Below are 19,551 nucleotides of genomic sequence, written 5' to 3'. Positions count from 1 at the left end.
CAGAGAACTTTTGCAGGAGAGACACAAACAACCACACAGTTCAGTTAACACAGAGCAATAACATGTTAAATTAATAATCTGCCAGAAGTACTTGAAGTTAGCCTGGAGTTTAGCTTAGTTTGACTGAAGATCATCAGGTGCTGAAATTCCAACCACTTTATTTTTCCAGTTTGATTTGTCCAACCTAAAGAAATTCTCAGTACGTCTGGTCAGGTTTTTTTATAAAGTAGTGGAAATTTGTGCAAAAGTTAAAATTCATGATCATGATAGAATGCAACTCACCAGTAATTGCAAAAACACTGAACTGTTTGCAAAATTATTTAGTTCTGATTAATATAAAAATACAACAAAATAATTCATTTAAAAAAATTTTGGAGACAAATTTACTTAATAAGGTGTGACGGCCACAAGGTGTCAGTATTGTCAAAGTCTTTATTAACAGTTAAGAGACAGTTTTCAGCATTCATGAAGATGTCACACCATAGTCTGCTGTTCCAAGAAAGGTAGAAAATACAAAAATAAAATTTTATCCAAAATTTTGTGAGGTCAAAGAGAACAACAGTCCTGCACAAACCAAAATACTGGAATTGAATCCGGTTGGTTGAACCCTTGTATCATATAGTCAGTTCAGATATACAACATTATCAACAGTCTGGAAGTGTCTGTTAAGTTTTGTTTTTGATATTGGTAAATATAACAACTTACTTATTACAAGCCGTTGTTTTTATAAAAAAAAACAAAAAACAAAAACAGTATAGTCAGCTGCCAAACAGAACTCCAGAAAAAAAAGAAAAAAAAAAGAAAATTTAGACAACATATAAAACTAACCAGAAAAATCTAAAGCATAATTACAACCAGCATCGTTAAGATCTTAGGAGGTTGTCAGACAGATAGCTTATATCTCTAAGAAACAGGTTAGTTCTCAGTTTCTTTTATGGCCTCCTTGTTCTTCCTCACCTCCTGAAGCTTCTTGTCCTGTTAAACATTTCAAAACAATAACAATCACATTAGTTTGTAAGTTTTATACGGAATTATAGATGAGAAGAAAGTATCAGGATCTGACCTTCTCCTTGAATTTCTCGTTGAGAGCTGCCATCCGGGCGGAGCGGTTCTCTTTGTTCGCCTCCATCTTCTGATTGAGTTTCTCCTGTGCCTGCTTGCTGAAGTTGCAGCTTTCCTCGATGGCCTTCTGGATGACCTCCTTCTCGTGCTCTCGTTTCTCAGCCAAGTGTTTCAGAACTTCGGCTTCTTGACTCTAACAGGAAGACGAGAGAAGTCCTTCCTCATAAGTTAACACAGTATAATAGCGAAGTTCATTTGATGTAATATTAGCCATTTGTGTTTTATGATACCCTGCGTCTTCCCTCTGCAGCTTCCAATTTCTTCTTGATTTCATCAAGAGATGTTTCCCTTTTCCTGTTGGGGGACAGCGGGAACTCCGCTTTGGCATCAGGAGTCGAGGGGCGCAGAATGACCTCAAATGCCTGACCCGACGCACGCTTGTTCAGCTCCTTCACTTGAATGTCTGTAAAAACAGGAATCTCATTAAATACTTAATTGTAGTCAAATTATAACCCATCTTTTTCAATTGCAAACTTCAATTTCAAATTTTGTTTTACTTTATAAAATGACGTATTATCAAAACTTTTTTTTCAGTCAAACTGTATGAACTCATTTGCTTTGTTTTCCAAATTCAGATCTGACATCAAAACCGAAGGAGACAGAAATGTTTTAGAAAATGCTGGTCTTAAAAAAAAGAAATGCAAGTGCAAGTGCATTCCAGTTGATTACACTTACCATCACAATTCGCCATTTTATGAAATGATTGTCTTCTAATCTCCTGCAGAAGACAAAAAAACTGAAAGTTAAAATCTTACAATTCATTTGGAACAATACACATTTCACTTGAAATAAAGCTACATCTTAATCAGGAAGCTCTTATCTTACTGCAATGCATGCAAGCCTTTCCTACTTTGGACTCATATCTGCAATTGTTCTGAGCGCAGTGTGGCACATGTAATGCCTATGTTACTTTTAGTAGTACTCAGAAGAATTATTGGTGTTATTTATTATTTACATAAGTTATTTGTCATTTAGTTATGAAATCCAAACTTACATTTGGGAATATTACAATCCACTGGTTTTGTTTTAAATGTTATATAGCTAACTGCTGATAGTGATACCCTTGATATTCCAACTATGATTTTTTTATTTCAAATGTAGAAAATTCTAACGTTTAAGTAAAAACTAAACATAGTAATAACCAGGTGTTTCAACCAGTCAATGGACAAACTTTTATATTTTATTTGCTAATTTTTTTTATTTTTTTACATAAACTGTAAAAGCCCTGTGGTGCTACTTCTCAGGGAGTCTCTAAAGACAACTTAGAATACTTAGGTGACCACAAGCAAACCATCAGACAACTAAAGTACTAATGTTAATAATTTGTATCGGGAAACTTTGCAGGTGAATGATGATGAAATATTCAACTACTTGATAAAATAAATATTTAGTTAATAACGTATATTGAGACAAATACTTTGGAGATGCAAGTTTGAAAAGTTGCATGCACATTCTTTACATATACACACATATTTGGACAGACTACTAAAATGTTTTTGTGCATATTGTGTCACATATTACAGTTGTTGCATAACATTAAACCCCAGTCAAAACATGTTCTGTGCCTCTCTAATACCACAGCCTTTATCTAAATGTTTGCATATTGTTGCCCCGCAGAGAAAGGCAGGTTAAAAGCTGAGTCCCCACAGCTGGAGGCTGCACACTCATTTGTGCAAAAATGGCGGGGAGGGGCAATGCAACTGCTGTAGTAGTCTTTGTTGTTTACTAAAAAAAAAAAAAAAAAAAAGCTGGAGGGAGCATTTGCAATACCTAAAATATATAGATTTGAGATTGAAAATAGGCTAATTCATAAAGCGACAAAAAAATCAATTATTTGAACACAATAGTGTAATTACATGTAGAAACATAGATTGAGCAAACATAACGGAGAAACTCATTGTCTACTTTATATGGTTAGATACTAACAATAAATTACATTAAAATAAATGTTTTAAGCAATTTTGAAAGTACTTTTTGTCATATCCTGAAAGGCTGCTGGTGAACAACGGCCATAACAGTTACTACTTAGTACCAAAAAGTGACTTTACCTACTCCGTTCAAAAGCCCTAAACACTGAATAAACAGTCAACAACTACATTTATCGCTGCCAAAGCTTTCTTAGGCGCTCCTAGACTCAGAGAAGACAACTCAATGAGAGCAATTGTTCTCACCGTCAAGTGCAGCTCGGCTTGAAGAGCGGACCTTTTGCTACCTTTGTGCCTCTATTCAAACCGCCAACATCTGCACCTTCGCGCACAAACCTTCTGTGTTGTCAACGTCAGAATAGATAGGGACGTCTCATTGGTCCAAATTAACCAATCACCGCGGCTGTTGCAAAGGCGAGCGCGCCAGCAGGAAGGCGAAGAAGGCCAGGCATACAGGCAGGCATCCTGAAGAGAAAGAAAAAAATGGCTCAAATGTTTTTCTAAAATTTAAACACAACCCTCCAACTTATAGTAGTAAATACAGAGTCAGTTAGAGTTCCACTAACAGAAGAGTACTGATTAGTACTGTTTAAAAAGCGATAACAATCTTTTCCCGATTCAGAGCCATGGTTTATTTATAGAACATTAACAAAGCTTATATATTTGATGCACCTTCATTTTTGTTTGACACTCTGTCATTCTGGTGTATGTTTATGCATGCACAGCAACAGTTAGTCACATAATTGTAAAATAAATTATGCCCTTAATCACAGTCAGGTATGTTTTAAATGTTTATATCTTAGAATTCACCACAGTGAATTAATTTTTATATAAGTAACAAACTAGAAATATATTCCATGATATTAAAAACTAATTCTAATTTGCTGATATAAATGTATATGGACTGCACAGATGCACAATCAATGGCGCTGTGGTTTCGCATCAAGAATGTCCTGAGTTCAAATTGCAGCCCAGGAATCTTTCTGCATGAATTTCGCACACTGACGTGGGTGTTGTTTTCAGGTACTCTAGCTTCCTCCCGCAGTCCAAACTTTGATCAATTGTTCTGGATAAATTTCCTTAGTTCTGAGTGAGTTCAAACATGGTTGTTTGTCTTGTGTGTTTCTGTTTCACTATGATGGACTTGCAACATGTCTAGTTTGTAGCAAATAACTGCTGGAGGTATGCACCAGCCCCCTCATGACAATGCACACATAAGTGGATATAGATAATGGTCGTATGGAATACTGTGTCACATTGTGTGATGTAATTCCGTCTGGATGTTTTACCACCCATCTTAACAGGGTTATAAATATTCTGGTTTCCTGTGGAACATGTGATCCAGACTGTTTCAACCAAGAATAGACTAATTTATTGGAAAATCTACCTGATGACATCCTTCCTTCTCAGCAAAGTTTTATTATTTTCTGTCTTGATAGGAGAAAAAAAAAATCAAAATCTAATAAAAAGTCACAATTCCTAATCCAAACAACAAACCTTAAAAGGCTAAAAGAAGAAACTTTTTTGCACTATATATGTTCTTTGTAACAGGAAAGAGAAAATAAAAATAGGAATATCCCAGGAGTGCATGAGAGGCAAGCTGGAATCTTTGAATGCCGCATTCCGCAAACTACAAGCAATGTCAGCTGCAGCCAGCCAAGTGTATCTGCCACTGTCAAAGGGAAGAAGTGATTACAGAGGACTTGCAGTCAAGAGTGCAAATGCACAGGCACTGATACTGGATGGTTGTGCACGACAACCGTTGCCATTGTTTGTACACTGTATTTTGCTATGACAGTTCGGATTCACTAAGACCAGACCACCTCAGGCTGCAGACCTTTCTGTTGAATTTGCATATTCTTTGTGTTCATGTTTTTCTCTGTGTTGGTCCTTTGAGGGACTCACAAGGTGTACCCCTCCTCTTCCCTATTAACAGCTGCAATAGGCTCCAGTGCCTCTACAACTCTAAACTGGACAAAGACGATACCCTCCGATCATCCCCCCACAAACATCTATATAGAAAATAACCAAAGCCTGTCAGCTCAATTGTTAGAATTCTCAGGGGGGTTGTGCCAGTACCTGACAGATTTGCCTTTGTTAGCAACATTGAGCAACAGACTCTGAGCTCCTGGGACGTTTAGAGGAAAGGACAGATGGCAGGTTTCAGACTTGCTGTGTTCACTGTCTGTCTGTGGACATAAGGACACTGAAAGTGCTCTTCTTAGTTTTACTTCAGCAGAAAAAGACATGCATATCATCTATAAATATAGTACAGAGCCCAATATGCCTACTGCAATATTTGGTGGTCTATTTTGTATACAGTCACAAATGTCAATTTAAAAAATTTCAAATGTGTACATGTTTAAAGAGCGTCGTGAAAACGTGTTTATTCTTAACTCTTTGATACAAAAAAACTGATTGAAAATGGATTTATTCACTGCATGTTTGTCTGTGCAAGGTTGAGATGGAATTGCACATGAAAACGGCCCCTTAAACCATTCAAACTACCAACACAATAGAGACACAATCAAAACTGTCAGATTACTTATTACTTCGTGATAATAACTCAGAAATAGTCCAAATAGTTTGGATGTATTTTTTATTTTTTTCCTTTTTACGGAAAATGTTTGTTTATATTATAGGTTTGTGGTGCATTTCTATCCTAAAGAAAAAGATATAAAGCTTCAAATATTTCACAACAAGATGTTAAGATACAAGGAAAATCCTAACAATTTTTTTCATTTTGGAAACACTATGCCTATCTTTTAGCAACACTTGTTAAAGATGCTTTGGATATACACAGATTTACAAAGCCCTCTTGTACACTGAAAAAAAAATCTTGCAGACCAATCAGACCAATTAAACATATATTTAATACAGAAATGTGGGCTATGTGAAAATCATGTTTAGCATACTTAACGTAAACATATTTTATTTTATTTTATTTTATTGAGCAGATAAAATAAAGGGTTGCAAGACATTTATTTATAAACTTAAAAAAAGCATTTTGCGACCCTGCAGTACTTTTTTTCTTGAAGATTTTGGCCCTTATGGCGAAGATCTTGGACACTAATGATGGATGTTTGATTTGTAACCTGTTAGCACTTTTATTTTGAAAAACAACAAGTTACTTCCGGTTAGTTTGTGGTTTTGTCCAGGCAGTTCAGAGGAAGAAGGCACAACCCGAAACATTTCGACTCTTTAACGTGAAAATATGGGGGCCTGTATGGCTTTGTGCTCCTTGGCCAGCTGTGTGAGTATCTGTTTATCATAAAGCGTTATCTCATATTTTAAACAGCTTTTTGTACTCGGTGGTCAAAATGGATTTCCGCTAACATGACCTATCTACCTGAAAGCTAAAGCTAACTTTAATCTTCCACATATAATAATTAATCAGTAAGTTAAATCGTATGTTAGCCATACTTTACTGCTCTGAAACATTCATATAGATTTTGTTTGAGAGGCTACTCGTCAGTATGACTGAATAAGCGTCCGAACTGAGCGAAAACAATTCAACATGTTTACCTTTACGTACGTTACACTGACATTTAATGTTACAGTGTAACGCGATCAGTTTTAACCAGCTGTTTGCAAATTTATTTCTCTTAAATAAACAGCAACTGGCCTTAGGTTAGCCAGTTTTGAATAAGTTGGATAAGTGGATGGTTGAAATTGTGAAAACCTTATTTTAACAGGATTAAGTATGTGACAAGAAGCCAAGAAGCTAGTGCTGTCAAGTTTTGTTGGCCTAAATCTACAGAACTTTTTGCTGTGTTTTATTACGTCGTTGTGAGTTTGCACTTGTGATGTACTGGTAAATGACGATCTTGTTTAATTATTTACCAGCTCAGTATTTCCAATAGAACACAACAGGTTTCTGATATCTACTTGACCTTGACCTGCATTAAGGCAGTTGATGTTGAGGGATTTTATTCATTTTTTTTATTATTTAAACCCTCTTGGTGTTTACCTTGTCTCCATTTATCTTCAGACCTCATGTCTGTGCGGCTCAGCACCATGCCTTGTGTGTGGCTGCTGTCCATCCTCCAATAACTCCACAGTGACACGGCTGGTTTTCTCTGTCTTTCTGCTTCTGGGAACTATGGTCTCTGTCATCATGATCCTACCTGGAATGGAAACACAACTCCGCAAAGTGAGCTCTCACAGCCAACATGGAATATAACAATGGGGTTTACACAACTGCATATAATGCACCATGTGTCAAATCGTACAAATATACAGCTCATGCTGATAGACAATGGATTTTATTTTGGGATATCAGTACAGGAGTCTTTATGCAGATGTGTTGCACAGTTATCTGTTCCTGTTCCTGTATGTTAGTCTATCATATAAACTCCTGGTAGAAAATCATTCAAGCTTGTGGCTGCCAAGTAAAAAAAAAAATAAATAAGTCAAAGGGTATGAATACCTTTGCACTGTCAGGTGCTGTATTTGTGTTTATGTTCCTAAATTTAAAGATCTGTGTACTGAGAAAGGCAGTTTGTGTATCTGTGAGAGATTTTACTTCATGTGTTTAATTTTCCTTCTGTAGATCCCAGGATTTTGCCAGGGAGGAACGACCATACTTGGTATCGAAAACCAGGTCAAGTGTGACGTTATTGTGGGGTACAAGTCTGTGTATCGCATGTGCTTTGCCATGGCCTGCTTCTTCTTTCTGTTCTCGGCCATAATGATTCGCGTCCGGAACAGCAGAGACCCAAGAGCAGTGATTCAAAATGGGTGAGAGCTCTGTTGGCTTCTTACTGTACACTTCCAGTCAGAGCTGCAGTACTTTTTGTCGTCCTCATCGTGCGGTTGTAAATTAATTTTTCTTTTCCAGATTCTGGTTCTTCAAATTTCTGATACTAGTTGGAATCACAGTGGGGGCGTTTTTTATTCCGGATGGAGCATTTAATTCTGGTGAGGACTAATTTCTATGTTTCCTGTTGATCATATTTCTATACATGTAGGTTAGGGTTTAAAACCTGAATAGTAAACTTACCAGTCATTTTCCTTTGTCTTTCACAGTGTGGTTTTACTTTGGATTAGTAGGATCCTTCATCTTCATTTTGATTCAGCTCATTCTCCTGATTGACTTCGCTCACTCGTGGAATAAGATCTGGGTTGAAAATGCTGAGGAAACCCAGAACAAATGCTGGTTTGCAGGTGAAGTTTTGGAAAACGAAAAGGCAACAACAAAAAAAGTTTAAAGTTGTTATGGTTGACTCTACACCTTGTATTAAAGTTGTGAAACATATATTTGTTTTAAACAAAAACTGGGACTAAAATCAAAATTTCCAGTATGCAGTGTAACAGTTATAGAAATCAGCACTGTGTGGGGTGGAGGATGTACGTGAACATGCTGTAGCGTTCAACCGCATTAATCGATAATACAAAGGGTGATGGCAAACCTGTGGAGGTGAGGAGATACAAGAAGAGCTGACAGCTTTCTCAGGAGTCCCTCATTTGTAATTATTGGTACATATAAAAGGTAAATGCTCATCCTGACCACAAGGTTCCTGCAGGAGTCATACCAAATGTCTAAAATATCTAAGCACAAAAGATGAACATTCTAATGTGCATACAGAAGTTGTAGTAGAATAATGATAGAATCAAATATAAATAAGACTGACCCAACAGGAAGAGTTGATTAGACTGAAAGTTTGACAGATATCTTTGGCAAAGCAGCTTATTCTCTTTCATCCAAATACATTTTTTGTTTATTTGCTCTTTTAAAATGTGATAGTTCTGTTGTTCTTCTAAATATGGACTATTTTTAAATATGACATTATGAATTGTATCTTCTGCTTTGCAGTCTGATTTCTGTCCAGTTTCCACAGCGGTTTTTAAAATGACCCACAAGGTCTTTAAATGTAAAAAATTGATACCATGATGAATATTTCTCAACTTTTCCCAAATAAAATTGAACATTGATCTTGTACATTTTAGCTGTGTAGGACGTATGTCTCACATGTGGAGAAGATTTAGAAATGATTTATCAGTCTTAATTTTAAATGTTGATTTACTTCAATGAAGTGGTGTGTAGACGTGTGAGAGCTACAGTGTCTACACACTCCCAAATTAGACTTGTTTGTGTCTCACCTTGTTTTTCTTCATTTCAGGCCTCTTGTCCTTCACCGTCCTCCACTATGCGCTGGCTTTCTCTGCTGTGGTGCTTTTCTACGTTTACTACACGCAGCCAGACGACTGCACTGAGCACAAAGTCTTTATCAGCCTCAACCTCATCTTCTGCCTCATCATTTCTGTTGTGTCCATCTTACCAAAAATACAGGTAAAGTTTCTCATGGTGTCTGTTAATCGTCCATCTTGTATTTTTAGATGCTTTGTTTTCAGGAAACTCATGTTTCCAGTTTGGCCAGTAGATAAAAATTTTTTCAGAGTAAAGAACTCTTTCCATAAAAACCTTCATATCAAAGCAGTGAATTGCTAATGCTTACTACTTCGCATACTTTGGCCACTGAAATGTTTGTGTTTGTGTCCTGTTTATTACAGGAACTTCAGCCACACTCTGGTCTGCTCCAGGCGTCCCTCATTTCTCTTTACACCATGTATGTCACTTGGTCAGCCATGACCAACAATCCAAGTGAGTGCTAACCAAAGTCTCAATTCCCTCCTTTTTTTTTTTTTTTCTTCAATAAGTCATGTTAACGCTCATTGTTTCCTACATGTGCTTGTTAACGTGCTGCAGCTTTTCAATTACAATGGTGAGTTCTAATGTAGCATAATGCCTGACCGCTAAACAGTGGTAGCTAATTTTAGCAACCGATCTTTGTGTTTTTTGTGAATGACCTGTAGTTTGTTAGTGGAAAAACAAGAAGGGAGAGTCTTGTGACTCTCCATTAGTTTTCTCCATTTTTTCAAACCTGTTGCAGGATTTCCTTCTGAAAATAATAATAATAATAATAATATAATAATAAACCTTTAATTTTAGTATTTAAAAATACTAAAATTAAAGTTTTTTTTAGTATAAAAAAAAAGTAAAGTGGCAAATTAATAGAAGAGTAGAATAGTATCAACATATCATTTATTGTCCATCAGTGAGGAAAGTCAGGAGTACCAAAGTGACAGGCAAGTTGAAGAATGTAAATTTACTCAGAAATAAAAATGTAAAGCAAAGCGAGAAAAGAGATTGTTCAGAGAATGTAAAGGACATTTTACTGCATAATAATAATAAAAAAAATACTGTAGGTGTTACAAATACCATGCTCAGATTTGGAAAAATGTGCAGCAGATTAGAATAATTTAGTTAAATGTGGATGTATTTGTGCAACATACAGTCCATATCATGCACCACAGCTTTACTTTAAGTTCTTTGAAAGTTTTTGGGAGCTTTTATGAAGTCTGGTGGATTTCTAACAGTGCATATGTTTATATTCTGTAGATCGGAAATGTAACCCGAGCTTGTTGAGTCTCGTCTCGCACGCCAACACCACCCAACCATCTGCCAGCCCAGACTCAGGACACGTGCAGTGGTGGGATGCTCAGGGCATCGTTGGTTTGGTCATCTTCCTCTTCTGTACTCTCTACGCCAGGTAGACATAACAGGACCCCATTTTAATTTGCTTGTCATGATCAAACTTCATTGGGAGTCTCAAGGCCACAAATGCACCCAAAAATCATAAAATATGAAAATCATATGTAAAAACAATTGAGCTTACATACATTTTAACCAACATGGTTAAAATGTAGCGAGTCTGGCTAAACTCGCTACAACGCTCATTACGGTGCTGCCCCAACATTAACTTAAAGTTTCTTTAAAGTAACATACACATTTTTGTAAAGTTTCTTTCTTTAAATGTGAAAACTTCTGTATAACAGATGTCTTGCTAGCAATCCTCCTTCATCAGGGAAGGATTTTCAATGGATCAATATGCAGCTTGCAACTTCAAGCCACATTGTTTCGTCTGATGGCCACAAGAGGGCAGTATAGATTAGTGTCCAACCTGCTTTAAATCAAGGCTGCCTTAATTTAGCAGAAGTGAAACTTGCGTGCAGTGATGTTTGTTGGGTCATAAACCTTACCACAGGTCTGTTATGTCTTCATTGTTCAAATGATAGGTGATGAAAGGACTGAAGTACTTCATCTTGTGTTGTTGGACATTTTAAACACAGTTTAGACCAACACAAAGTAGTGCGTTATTGTGAAGTGGAAGGACATTCGGACACGGTTTTCGACATTTTTTCTTGGCACGCAGTTATACTGAGCCCAGCCTGCAGTGACACCACAAAAACCAACTCCAGTCTGTGTGTTGTCTCCCTTTGTGTAATTTAAGCTCGGTATAAATTCATCTGATCTGTGAAGAACTCAGAGGTTTTGTACAGAAGATTGATGAATAATCAGTATCATGAAGACCAAGGAGTACAGCAGTCAGGTCAGGGATTAAGGAGCTGATAAAGTGGGTCCATCACAAAATAATCCCATGAAAATACAGTGGAATTGGGCAAAGATTAATATGTTCAATGTGTATAGATGCTTTATAAGATTAATATGTTCAATGTGTATAGATGCTTTATAAGATTAATATGTTCAATGTGTATAGATGCTTTATACATGTTACACCACATTACGCAGCTTTAGATGGTAGCCATCCTCAAACTGATCATTTAATGAGCAGATGGTTTAGACATGCCTTCCATGTCTCTTAAAAAAACACATTTTACTTTACTGGTTTCATCCTCTTTTGCGCTCTTCAGTATCCGCTCATCCAGCAACGCTCAGGTGAACAAGCTGATGCAGACAGAGGAGGGCACAGGGTCCGGTGGTGAGGGAGTCGTGGGGGAGGACGGCGTGCGCAGGGCTGTCGACAATGAGGAGGAGAATGTCACTTACAGCTACTCCTTCTTCCACTTCCACCTCTGCCTGGCCTCGCTCTACATCATGATGACGCTGACCAACTGGTACCAGTAAGTGTTGTTAGGAGATGAAAGCAAGTGGTCGAATGTGATGCAGTCAAATAAAACAAAGATGTGAAAATGTAGCAGTTAGCTGTCATTTTTTGTATATTCTGCTGGATGGATGTTTATGGATTGGGTTAAAATTTTAAATATTTTGAACTCATTTGGTTTAGCCGTAAAGTTTTTCTCCATTCTGTGTAGAACCACCAGATGGCGCTTTACAGCAATAGAAATGTCAGATTGAATATTTTTATTCATTTAAAAAGACTTTCACCCACCCCTGGACATTTTCTTCAAAAAGGCTCAGATAAATGTCAGTAGCTGTAACATTCTGAGCTGTTTATTAACTTGTGCGTCTCATTGTGTGTGCCCCGTCAGACCAGACACCACCACACAAGCCATGCAGAGCACGATGCCAGCTGTGTGGGTGAAGATGTGCTCTAGCTGGCTGGGCCTCGGGCTCTACCTCTGGACCCTCATCGCCCCTCTTATCTTCCCTGACAGGGATTTCAGCTAAGCACTCGATGTCCTTGACTTGTTTGTCCTTCCTGTTTTCTCCTTGCACACTAGACAGTTTGAAGGATGCTATAAAATGATCTAAAAAGAGTGAAATGAAGACTTTGAAATGTCATTTTTTTGGGGGGTTGTTTTCACATTGTGTGTCAACTGTTTGTGTTATGTTGTCTAACCGCTTCTGCAAGTAATAATCATTACAGAAGTATGAAAGTTTACGCTGATTTACAGCTTGTTCAATAATGACTTCAGCTTTTTCTTAGTGTGATGGGCAGCCCTCTGTTCTTTTGCATTTATATTTTATTGTAGAATTTTAGACTCTGCACTCTTGTAAACACTCAGCAACAAGGCACTTTCAAATTTCACTCATAGATTCTCTATTAATAGCCTTTCTGATCAGACACCTGATCGACCAGGTCTGGAAAACCCCCGATTATCTGTACTGCCTCACTGCAGAGGGTGAAATACGGGGAGCCCTGCTCAGGAGCCCCACAGTGAGGCGAGTGTGAGCGTTAGATAAGACTAATAAGGCACGCCCTGCAGATCATAACAGGGCTTCCCTGATGCTGCTCAGCTGTATGCATAGCCACGTCACTACATCTTATGCTGCCGACCGAGCGCTGGTCTAATCTTAGCTCTTCCTCGTCTGCTCTAATTTGAGACGGTTTACTCCTGGTGCTAAGCTTTTCCTCCCCGTCTGACAGCGTTCAGGCTCGGACAGCCACGGGCAACAATCTTTGCCTTTTTATTGCAGTCTGTTGCAGCTGGGAAACTTTTATTGATCCTCAGCTAATCGGCAACATGCAGTGGGCAGAAAAAAAAGGCAGCAGCTGCAGCATTAACTCAACACAAGTTGTTTTTTTGTTTTTTTTTATAAATGCCACATATTTGCCAAGAGGCATGAGCAGAAACATAGAAGTTTTAAATGTTGTACAAACAGAAGTAATGCATTTCAGAAGTGATCGAATTGCTGTTAAATTGTCTTGACGTTCATAGTGATTGAACGGTTGTAATGCTGGTACAATAATTATGCATTATGTAGTTACCTCATTTATATGGAAATGGGAATATTATCAGTATATTTTGCACGTGTCAAAAGCATTTTTTTTTTTGTTCAGTCCCAAACATTCTACTTTTTTGTTTTTAATATTTTTCAAAAAATGTCTTCATAAACATATGGAATGTGTATTGTGAAATGAGTGATTGTTTTTTTTTGGTTTTTTCCTCTGCAGTTTTACATTTCATCCCCTTTAAGAATGTTATTTTGGGTAATTTTCTGTTTCCAGTTCAGTTTTATAAAACTATCAAGTGCCTCTTTGTAGTCCTTGTATTTCAGAAGGAAGATGCGCTTATATGCCTTACCTGAACATTGTGGTGAGCCATTGCATCTCCTCAGGCACTGGTCTGTCATGTGATTTTAAACTTGTATGTAATGCATTGAAAATCACATCTAATAAAAGTACAGGTTTCTTTCAGTGAGGACAAAGTGTGTTTCTTGTTCCTTGTCTGATGAATTTCATAAAGACCCAATAACTTTGAGTAATATAGGCATGTTGCATCATGTTCTGTTCTCCAAGAGGAGCATCATGGACAGTACTAAGGTCATATGAATACACACAAAGCATTTTGCTCATTTTTAGATTTTATTAAAGTAGCTATAACATTGTTCTCACAACAGAAAAAGATGACTGGATTTTTTACTGATTTCCCAGATTTGACTGTCTCTCATAGAGAAAGTTTGACTAGATGTAAATGACTTCAAGTGCTTACAAGTTCTTAACTGAATTTTACTCCTTTTTTGTTGCCAAGTGACCTGTCCTCCTTCCGCTGCTTCTGAATCAAAGCCTCGGGTTGCAGAGCGTACACGGCGATTCCGTCACGCTTACATGGAAGACAGAACGTGTTGGTTTTGGCTGCTCCTGACTCTAAAGTTAAACCATGCCACATCCGCTGGACTTGCACCCTCACGCTGCTCCACCTCTCTCTCAGCCTATCAATTACAATCCTGATTTTATCTGTTGTGTCACAGCTTAGTTGCGACCAAAATCTGATTTTATCTTTAGTCCCAAGGGGCGATAAATGCTTTTCAGAAGATTAGACAAAAATGTGTTCTTGCAGTTGATTGAAAAACAATTACGGTTCAACGACAGAAAGGGTCACTTCTTTCAAAATACTGGTTGTATTTTGGTGCAAACACCTGTGCTGGGTGGCTAAGTTTGTGACATACTTAAGTTGTGGTTGTGGTCACAAAGTCTTTCCAAAGGGCCATAAATAGCCTGCATGCTGCACTTTGGGCACCCAGGACCATTGTAGCACTTTGCTTGAAACTGCCCCTCAAAATTGGACCTAAACACTCAGTGTATTTTTTTTGTCTTTGTTTGCTTTTATAAGAAGTGCTAAAAATATCCAGCAGATATTTGTTGTCGCTGCAGAACAAACATTTGTGGGGATCTGTGAAGCTCCAAGCTCACAAGTGGTTTAATTTACATCAAACTATACTGAAAAAGTCCCATGACTCTTAATGTAACATGAAGATGTTCATAATGCAGAGTAAATTTAATAGACTTTTTTTTTTCTTTTTTTTTAAAAAACAAACTTTGTAGGGCCATCTGAAGAATTCCTGAATTCCTTAAAAATGCATCCAGAGGACAATATCTTATTGTAGAAAAGATGATTATGACAGAGCAATGATTCAGGATCTCTTTCTCTTGACACAGAAATGTCTAGATTTTATTTCTTTTAAAAATGCAGAATGACTGAAGTCCCACTTTTTCCATGTTTAGAAAGCTCATATAAAAGCAGCATGTTTATTTATAAATTTGAGCTGAATAAAAATCAAATGAAAAGGTTATCTCCTTTTTATTTCCTGTTGAAATCTATACCACTTTGTGTGATAAGAAAAGCAGCAGCACATTTGTCACTCTTACAGCTCACAGGCCATACACTTTTGTTTGTTTTTGCTTACATTTCTAATGTAAGCTAAAAACAAAACAAAAAAAAAAACTACAAGAAAAAATAGAACTGCAAGAAAAATATCCGACATAACTTAAATGTGCATTGCGAGACGAAGACGAAGAAATGGGCAAACTACATGCTTGTGTGTTGATGAAACATGGTGGTGAAACATGTCGTCGTTCTTGTGAACTCAGATGCCCTTCTCAGACTCGGCAACGTGCTGCACAGCATGGCGATACATCCATCCACAAGCTCCCAGGCATCTGTAGCAAACTAGCTGCTATTAAGATTTAATGCAGCTCCTCCTGCAGGAGCAGACATGCAGCGTTTCTTTGAAATCTCGGTTGATTTTTATCATAATTGTTTTTAGCTCCTTGTTAGAGTTGCAGGAGGATCCGACTGAGTTTCATAAAACTGAAGAACTCTGCCCTGAACTCGGAGTCTGAAAAATGTGGCCGCCCGTGAGCACAGCCAGCAGCATCTGAGAACCAAATTAGCCGAGCATCATAAATCTCTCTTTTATGTCTCCCCATTAACGTCAGGTATGCAAACTCAAACTGTTCATTTCTCGCAGGGACAGATTTAAGGTGCTCTCGGTCTTTGGCTGTTGGCTCCAACGTCATAAATCCTGCCTTCGTTTCCTCTCCCGTCCTCGGATGCAATTTGTCGCTGTAATAAGAGATCAGAGGCTGTAATGTGTCGATTATGAGCCACTTAGTGCGACTGTGCAGCCGTGCTTGGTTAGGCGTCCTGGGATTTTTAATTGCAGATTGACTAAGACAATTGTTATCACTTGCAGGGTTCGGTCTGGCCTTAATCCCTGCTTTCATTTTCTCACATTAGCTGGTAAATGTCAGCGTTATCTACATGTTGCATTTGTCAGCAATAAACCCCTCTACAGAAAAACAGATAGATTACTGTAATATCTTTGTTTCTGACTTTATGCTGAGATAAATGAGCTGAACCTCTGCTGTGATGCTGCTCTAGGTGCATGTTGTTTTGGGAAGGGAGTGTGTTTCCCTGACCAACCCGCCACACCGACTTGAGATGCCTGTCTGAGGTGTAATTAGGTTTAAAGAGTTGAATCCAGGCCCCATTAAATTATATTCTGCATGCAGGGGAGTTAATTGGGTTTGGGCCCTGCTGGCATATTGCATGTGCACTGGAAACATTCACCCAACATTAAGCCCCAATTAGGCTTTTCATGATGGGAAACTTGTTGGTGGATGATGGGATGTACAGACGCTGATGGTTGACAAGACCAATGGTGCAGTTTTTTTCTGCAGTGAATGCGATGTGCCTACAAGCTTACATGTACATTTGCACGAAGCCTCTCAAAAGTCTTCCTGCCTCTTGAACTTTTTCACTTTGCAATCACAAACGTTCGTGGTCTTATTGGGTGTTTATGTGATAGGCAAATGCAGAGTTGGGAATAACAATGAAGCGGAAGAATGTTCTTACAGATGAAAGTGAACATCCTCAGTCTGAAGTCTTTTGCAACAGGTTTTCTTCCAGGACTGCTCTATATTTAGCTCCACCTTTCTTCCCATCAACTCTGATTCGCTTCCTCTGTCTTTGCAGAGGAAAAGTGTAAAGCCGCCACAACCATGTCTAACACATGGCATGGTGTTCCAGAAAAGCTGTTTTATTCTTATCTGACCAGAATCTTTCTTCCACATGTTTGCTTCCTTACACAGTTTGGGGCAAAGTGAGAAGCAGAACTCACAATGATATATATATTTTATCGAAAGCCAAAGGTTTCTTTTATTCGACTTCTACTCTACTATAAATGCCAGCTTTGTGGAGAGCACAACTTACAGTTGTCTTATTGACAGATTTTCCCAACTGAGCTGTGGATCTCTGCAGCTCCTCCAGAGTTACTCTGAGCCTTTAGCTGCTTCCCTGAATATTTATAATAAAATACTTGATTTATACTGACATAAAAAGGTCCACCAACTAAGAGACTACTAACAGCAATTGGTTTTGTTGGATTTCATTTAGGCACATCAGAATAAAGAGGGCTGAATATCTACGTAACCTGCAGATATATTCCTTGTGATTCTTTCACAAAGCCCTGCGTTGTTATAATCTACTAAAAACCTTATTAGGTTTTCTTTTTCTTTTTTGTTTTCTTTTTTGCAGTTCTCCATATTGTTTTTTGATGAAAGTTTGGGTGTATTTCTGTGTGTGTCAGTAGAGCTTCCCAGTGCGCATGCTCTCTGCTCGGCTCAGAGGAGCAGCTAATGCAGTTATATAACAGTCAGCGCAGCCGGCGTCTGCTGTGAGCCAAATGCCAGGCCAGTCTGGTTACATAAGCCTGTCAGAGTCATATTGTAGCAGCGCAGAGCGCTCACACCACGGCGTGGCTCTGCGCTCTTTTCGCCGTCTCCTCCTCAGACTCCCCCCGCCCCCGCTGTATTTCTTTGCTCCTCTGTCCTCCCCTCTTTTTCCACCCCCCACCATCTCCTTCTTTGCTTTCCTCTCCTCTCCTTCCTCTTCCTTCCCTGCTGCAGCGCTGCTCTCCGCACTGAGAACAAAAGAGTTAAAGAGTGCAGGATGCAGATGCGGAGACAGCTCGGAAAATGGGAGGCAAAAAAGTTGTACTAAGCACATAAATCCTCACGTGCGTGATTTATTCTATATCAGGTTCTCGTAAGACAAACATCACGCTGGATTTTAGGTTACTACTCATTTCATAGGAGATCTTTGAGGTGTCCTGGCTGCCCCTGTCCTTTGCTGCCTGCTGGGCCGTAGGGATCCGTTTGATCTGCTCAACACCAGTCAAGGCTGCGTCCCTCGGTGACCTTTGCTCTACCTGACCCTCAACACCACTCTTCTTATCCCTCAGGTATTAGAAGGACAAAGTATTGGGTCAAAATGAGACACAATGAGGCAAGAGATGTGTGGAAAATCTTCCTACACATGCTATTCTGCTAGTAACATTTTCATGTTACCTCCAGAATAATATTAAAACTGTGCAACTGGAGGGTCAGCTGAGGGGCTCACACCAGGCCCCAAAGTCCCAAAAGAATCTAATTATTTTTATTCGGCTATTTATAAAAAATGGCGCTGGGAGTTAAAGCCCCACTATTGAGGACAAAAATGAACATAAAAATGAATAAATGAATTACTCATTGACCATTGTCGGTTTTATACCCACATTTCATCACTTTCCCTTAATGTGAAAGCATGGCATTGGAGATTATACTCTCTTGATACAAAGTATTTTTATGAATAATTGAGACAAATATTCATAGAAATGCTCATAATTCCAAACACTTTCTAGTTTAAGACACAATAATGCCTTACATTTTGGTTGGGACCCTGGGCCAGTTGACTTGTAAAATATGAGAGATTACGAGAGATTATGACCTAATTAAACCAAAACAAGTCCAATTAGCATCCTTATTGTAAATATAATTATGTTCCTATATATAAAACTATGAGCAAAGTACAGACAATAATTTTAATTTGTCAATTGTCAAAGTGGGAAATAAACCTCCCTCTGCAGACAGCTCTGTTTCCTGCCCCATGAAGTAAGAAATATAGGTTTGTTTTACTACATATTACTCCTAATATTAATAATCAGTATTAATAATGGTGCAAATAAAAAATTTTCAAAAAAATCTACAGTCTTCTGTTGGAGACCTATGAGTACAGGATTCCAGAAAGTTGCTTAATATTATCTTAGTTTAGTTTTTAGTCATAGAAATCAATTCAATTATGTAAGATTTTAGCATTTTCATGACAATTAAGTTTCATAATTTCAAACAAAAAATTATGCTAAAAGAAAACTAAACTGGCATACAATGATTTAAGTTGGAAAGTAGCGAGAGTGAAATGTGGAAGTATTCACTTTGGAAAGAGTGGAGTGACCAAGAGCAACTCTGGTCTCAAATGTTGCATTTATGAAACACAATATCCACAAAAGTATTTAAAAATCCCGCATCACAAGTGAATGTTGAATACTGATCAGCTGTAGCCATAAATGCACATCATCATCATCATCATCATCATCATCATCATCATCATCATCATCATCATCATCATCATCATCATCATCCTCATCATCATCATCACCATCATCATCATCATTTTTGTGAAACTCCATCTGGAAATA

The 19,551-nt window shown here is 38.0% G+C and overlaps 2 protein-coding genes across 2 annotated transcripts; one reads left to right on the top strand and one right to left on the bottom strand.

Annotated features, from left to right (window-relative positions):
• Positions 1–414: 414 nt before the first annotated feature.
• Positions 415–3,397, bottom strand: LOC122830655 (stathmin-like). Its single transcript, XM_044116189.1, has 5 exons — positions 3,294–3,397; positions 1,798–1,840; positions 1,353–1,525; positions 1,064–1,255; positions 415–975 (listed from the first exon to the last, which is right to left on the bottom strand). Exons 2-5 carry the CDS (start codon positions 1,811–1,813, stop codon positions 916–918), a joined length of 441 nt encoding a protein of 146 aa, XP_043972124.1. The 5' UTR covers positions 1,814–1,840; positions 3,294–3,397; the 3' UTR covers positions 415–915.
• Positions 3,398–6,110: 2,713 nt separating this feature from the next.
• On the top strand, positions 6,111–13,951 carry serinc2l (serine incorporator 2, like). Its single transcript, XM_044116188.1, has 10 exons — positions 6,111–6,300; positions 7,039–7,200; positions 7,600–7,787; positions 7,888–7,967; positions 8,076–8,213; positions 9,170–9,339; positions 9,561–9,651; positions 10,450–10,600; positions 11,763–11,972; positions 12,342–13,951. Exons 1-10 carry the CDS (start codon positions 6,262–6,264, stop codon positions 12,478–12,480), a joined length of 1,368 nt encoding a protein of 455 aa, XP_043972123.1. The 5' UTR covers positions 6,111–6,261; the 3' UTR covers positions 12,481–13,951.
• The last annotated feature ends 5,600 nt before the right edge of the window (positions 13,952–19,551 follow it).

The sequence above is a fragment of the Gambusia affinis genome, linkage group LG05 (genome assembly GCF_019740435.1).
Source record: "Gambusia affinis linkage group LG05, SWU_Gaff_1.0, whole genome shotgun sequence".
NCBI lineage: Eukaryota > Metazoa > Chordata > Actinopteri > Cyprinodontiformes > Poeciliidae > Gambusia > Gambusia affinis.
This window is presented reverse-complemented; position numbering and strand designations above follow the sequence as displayed.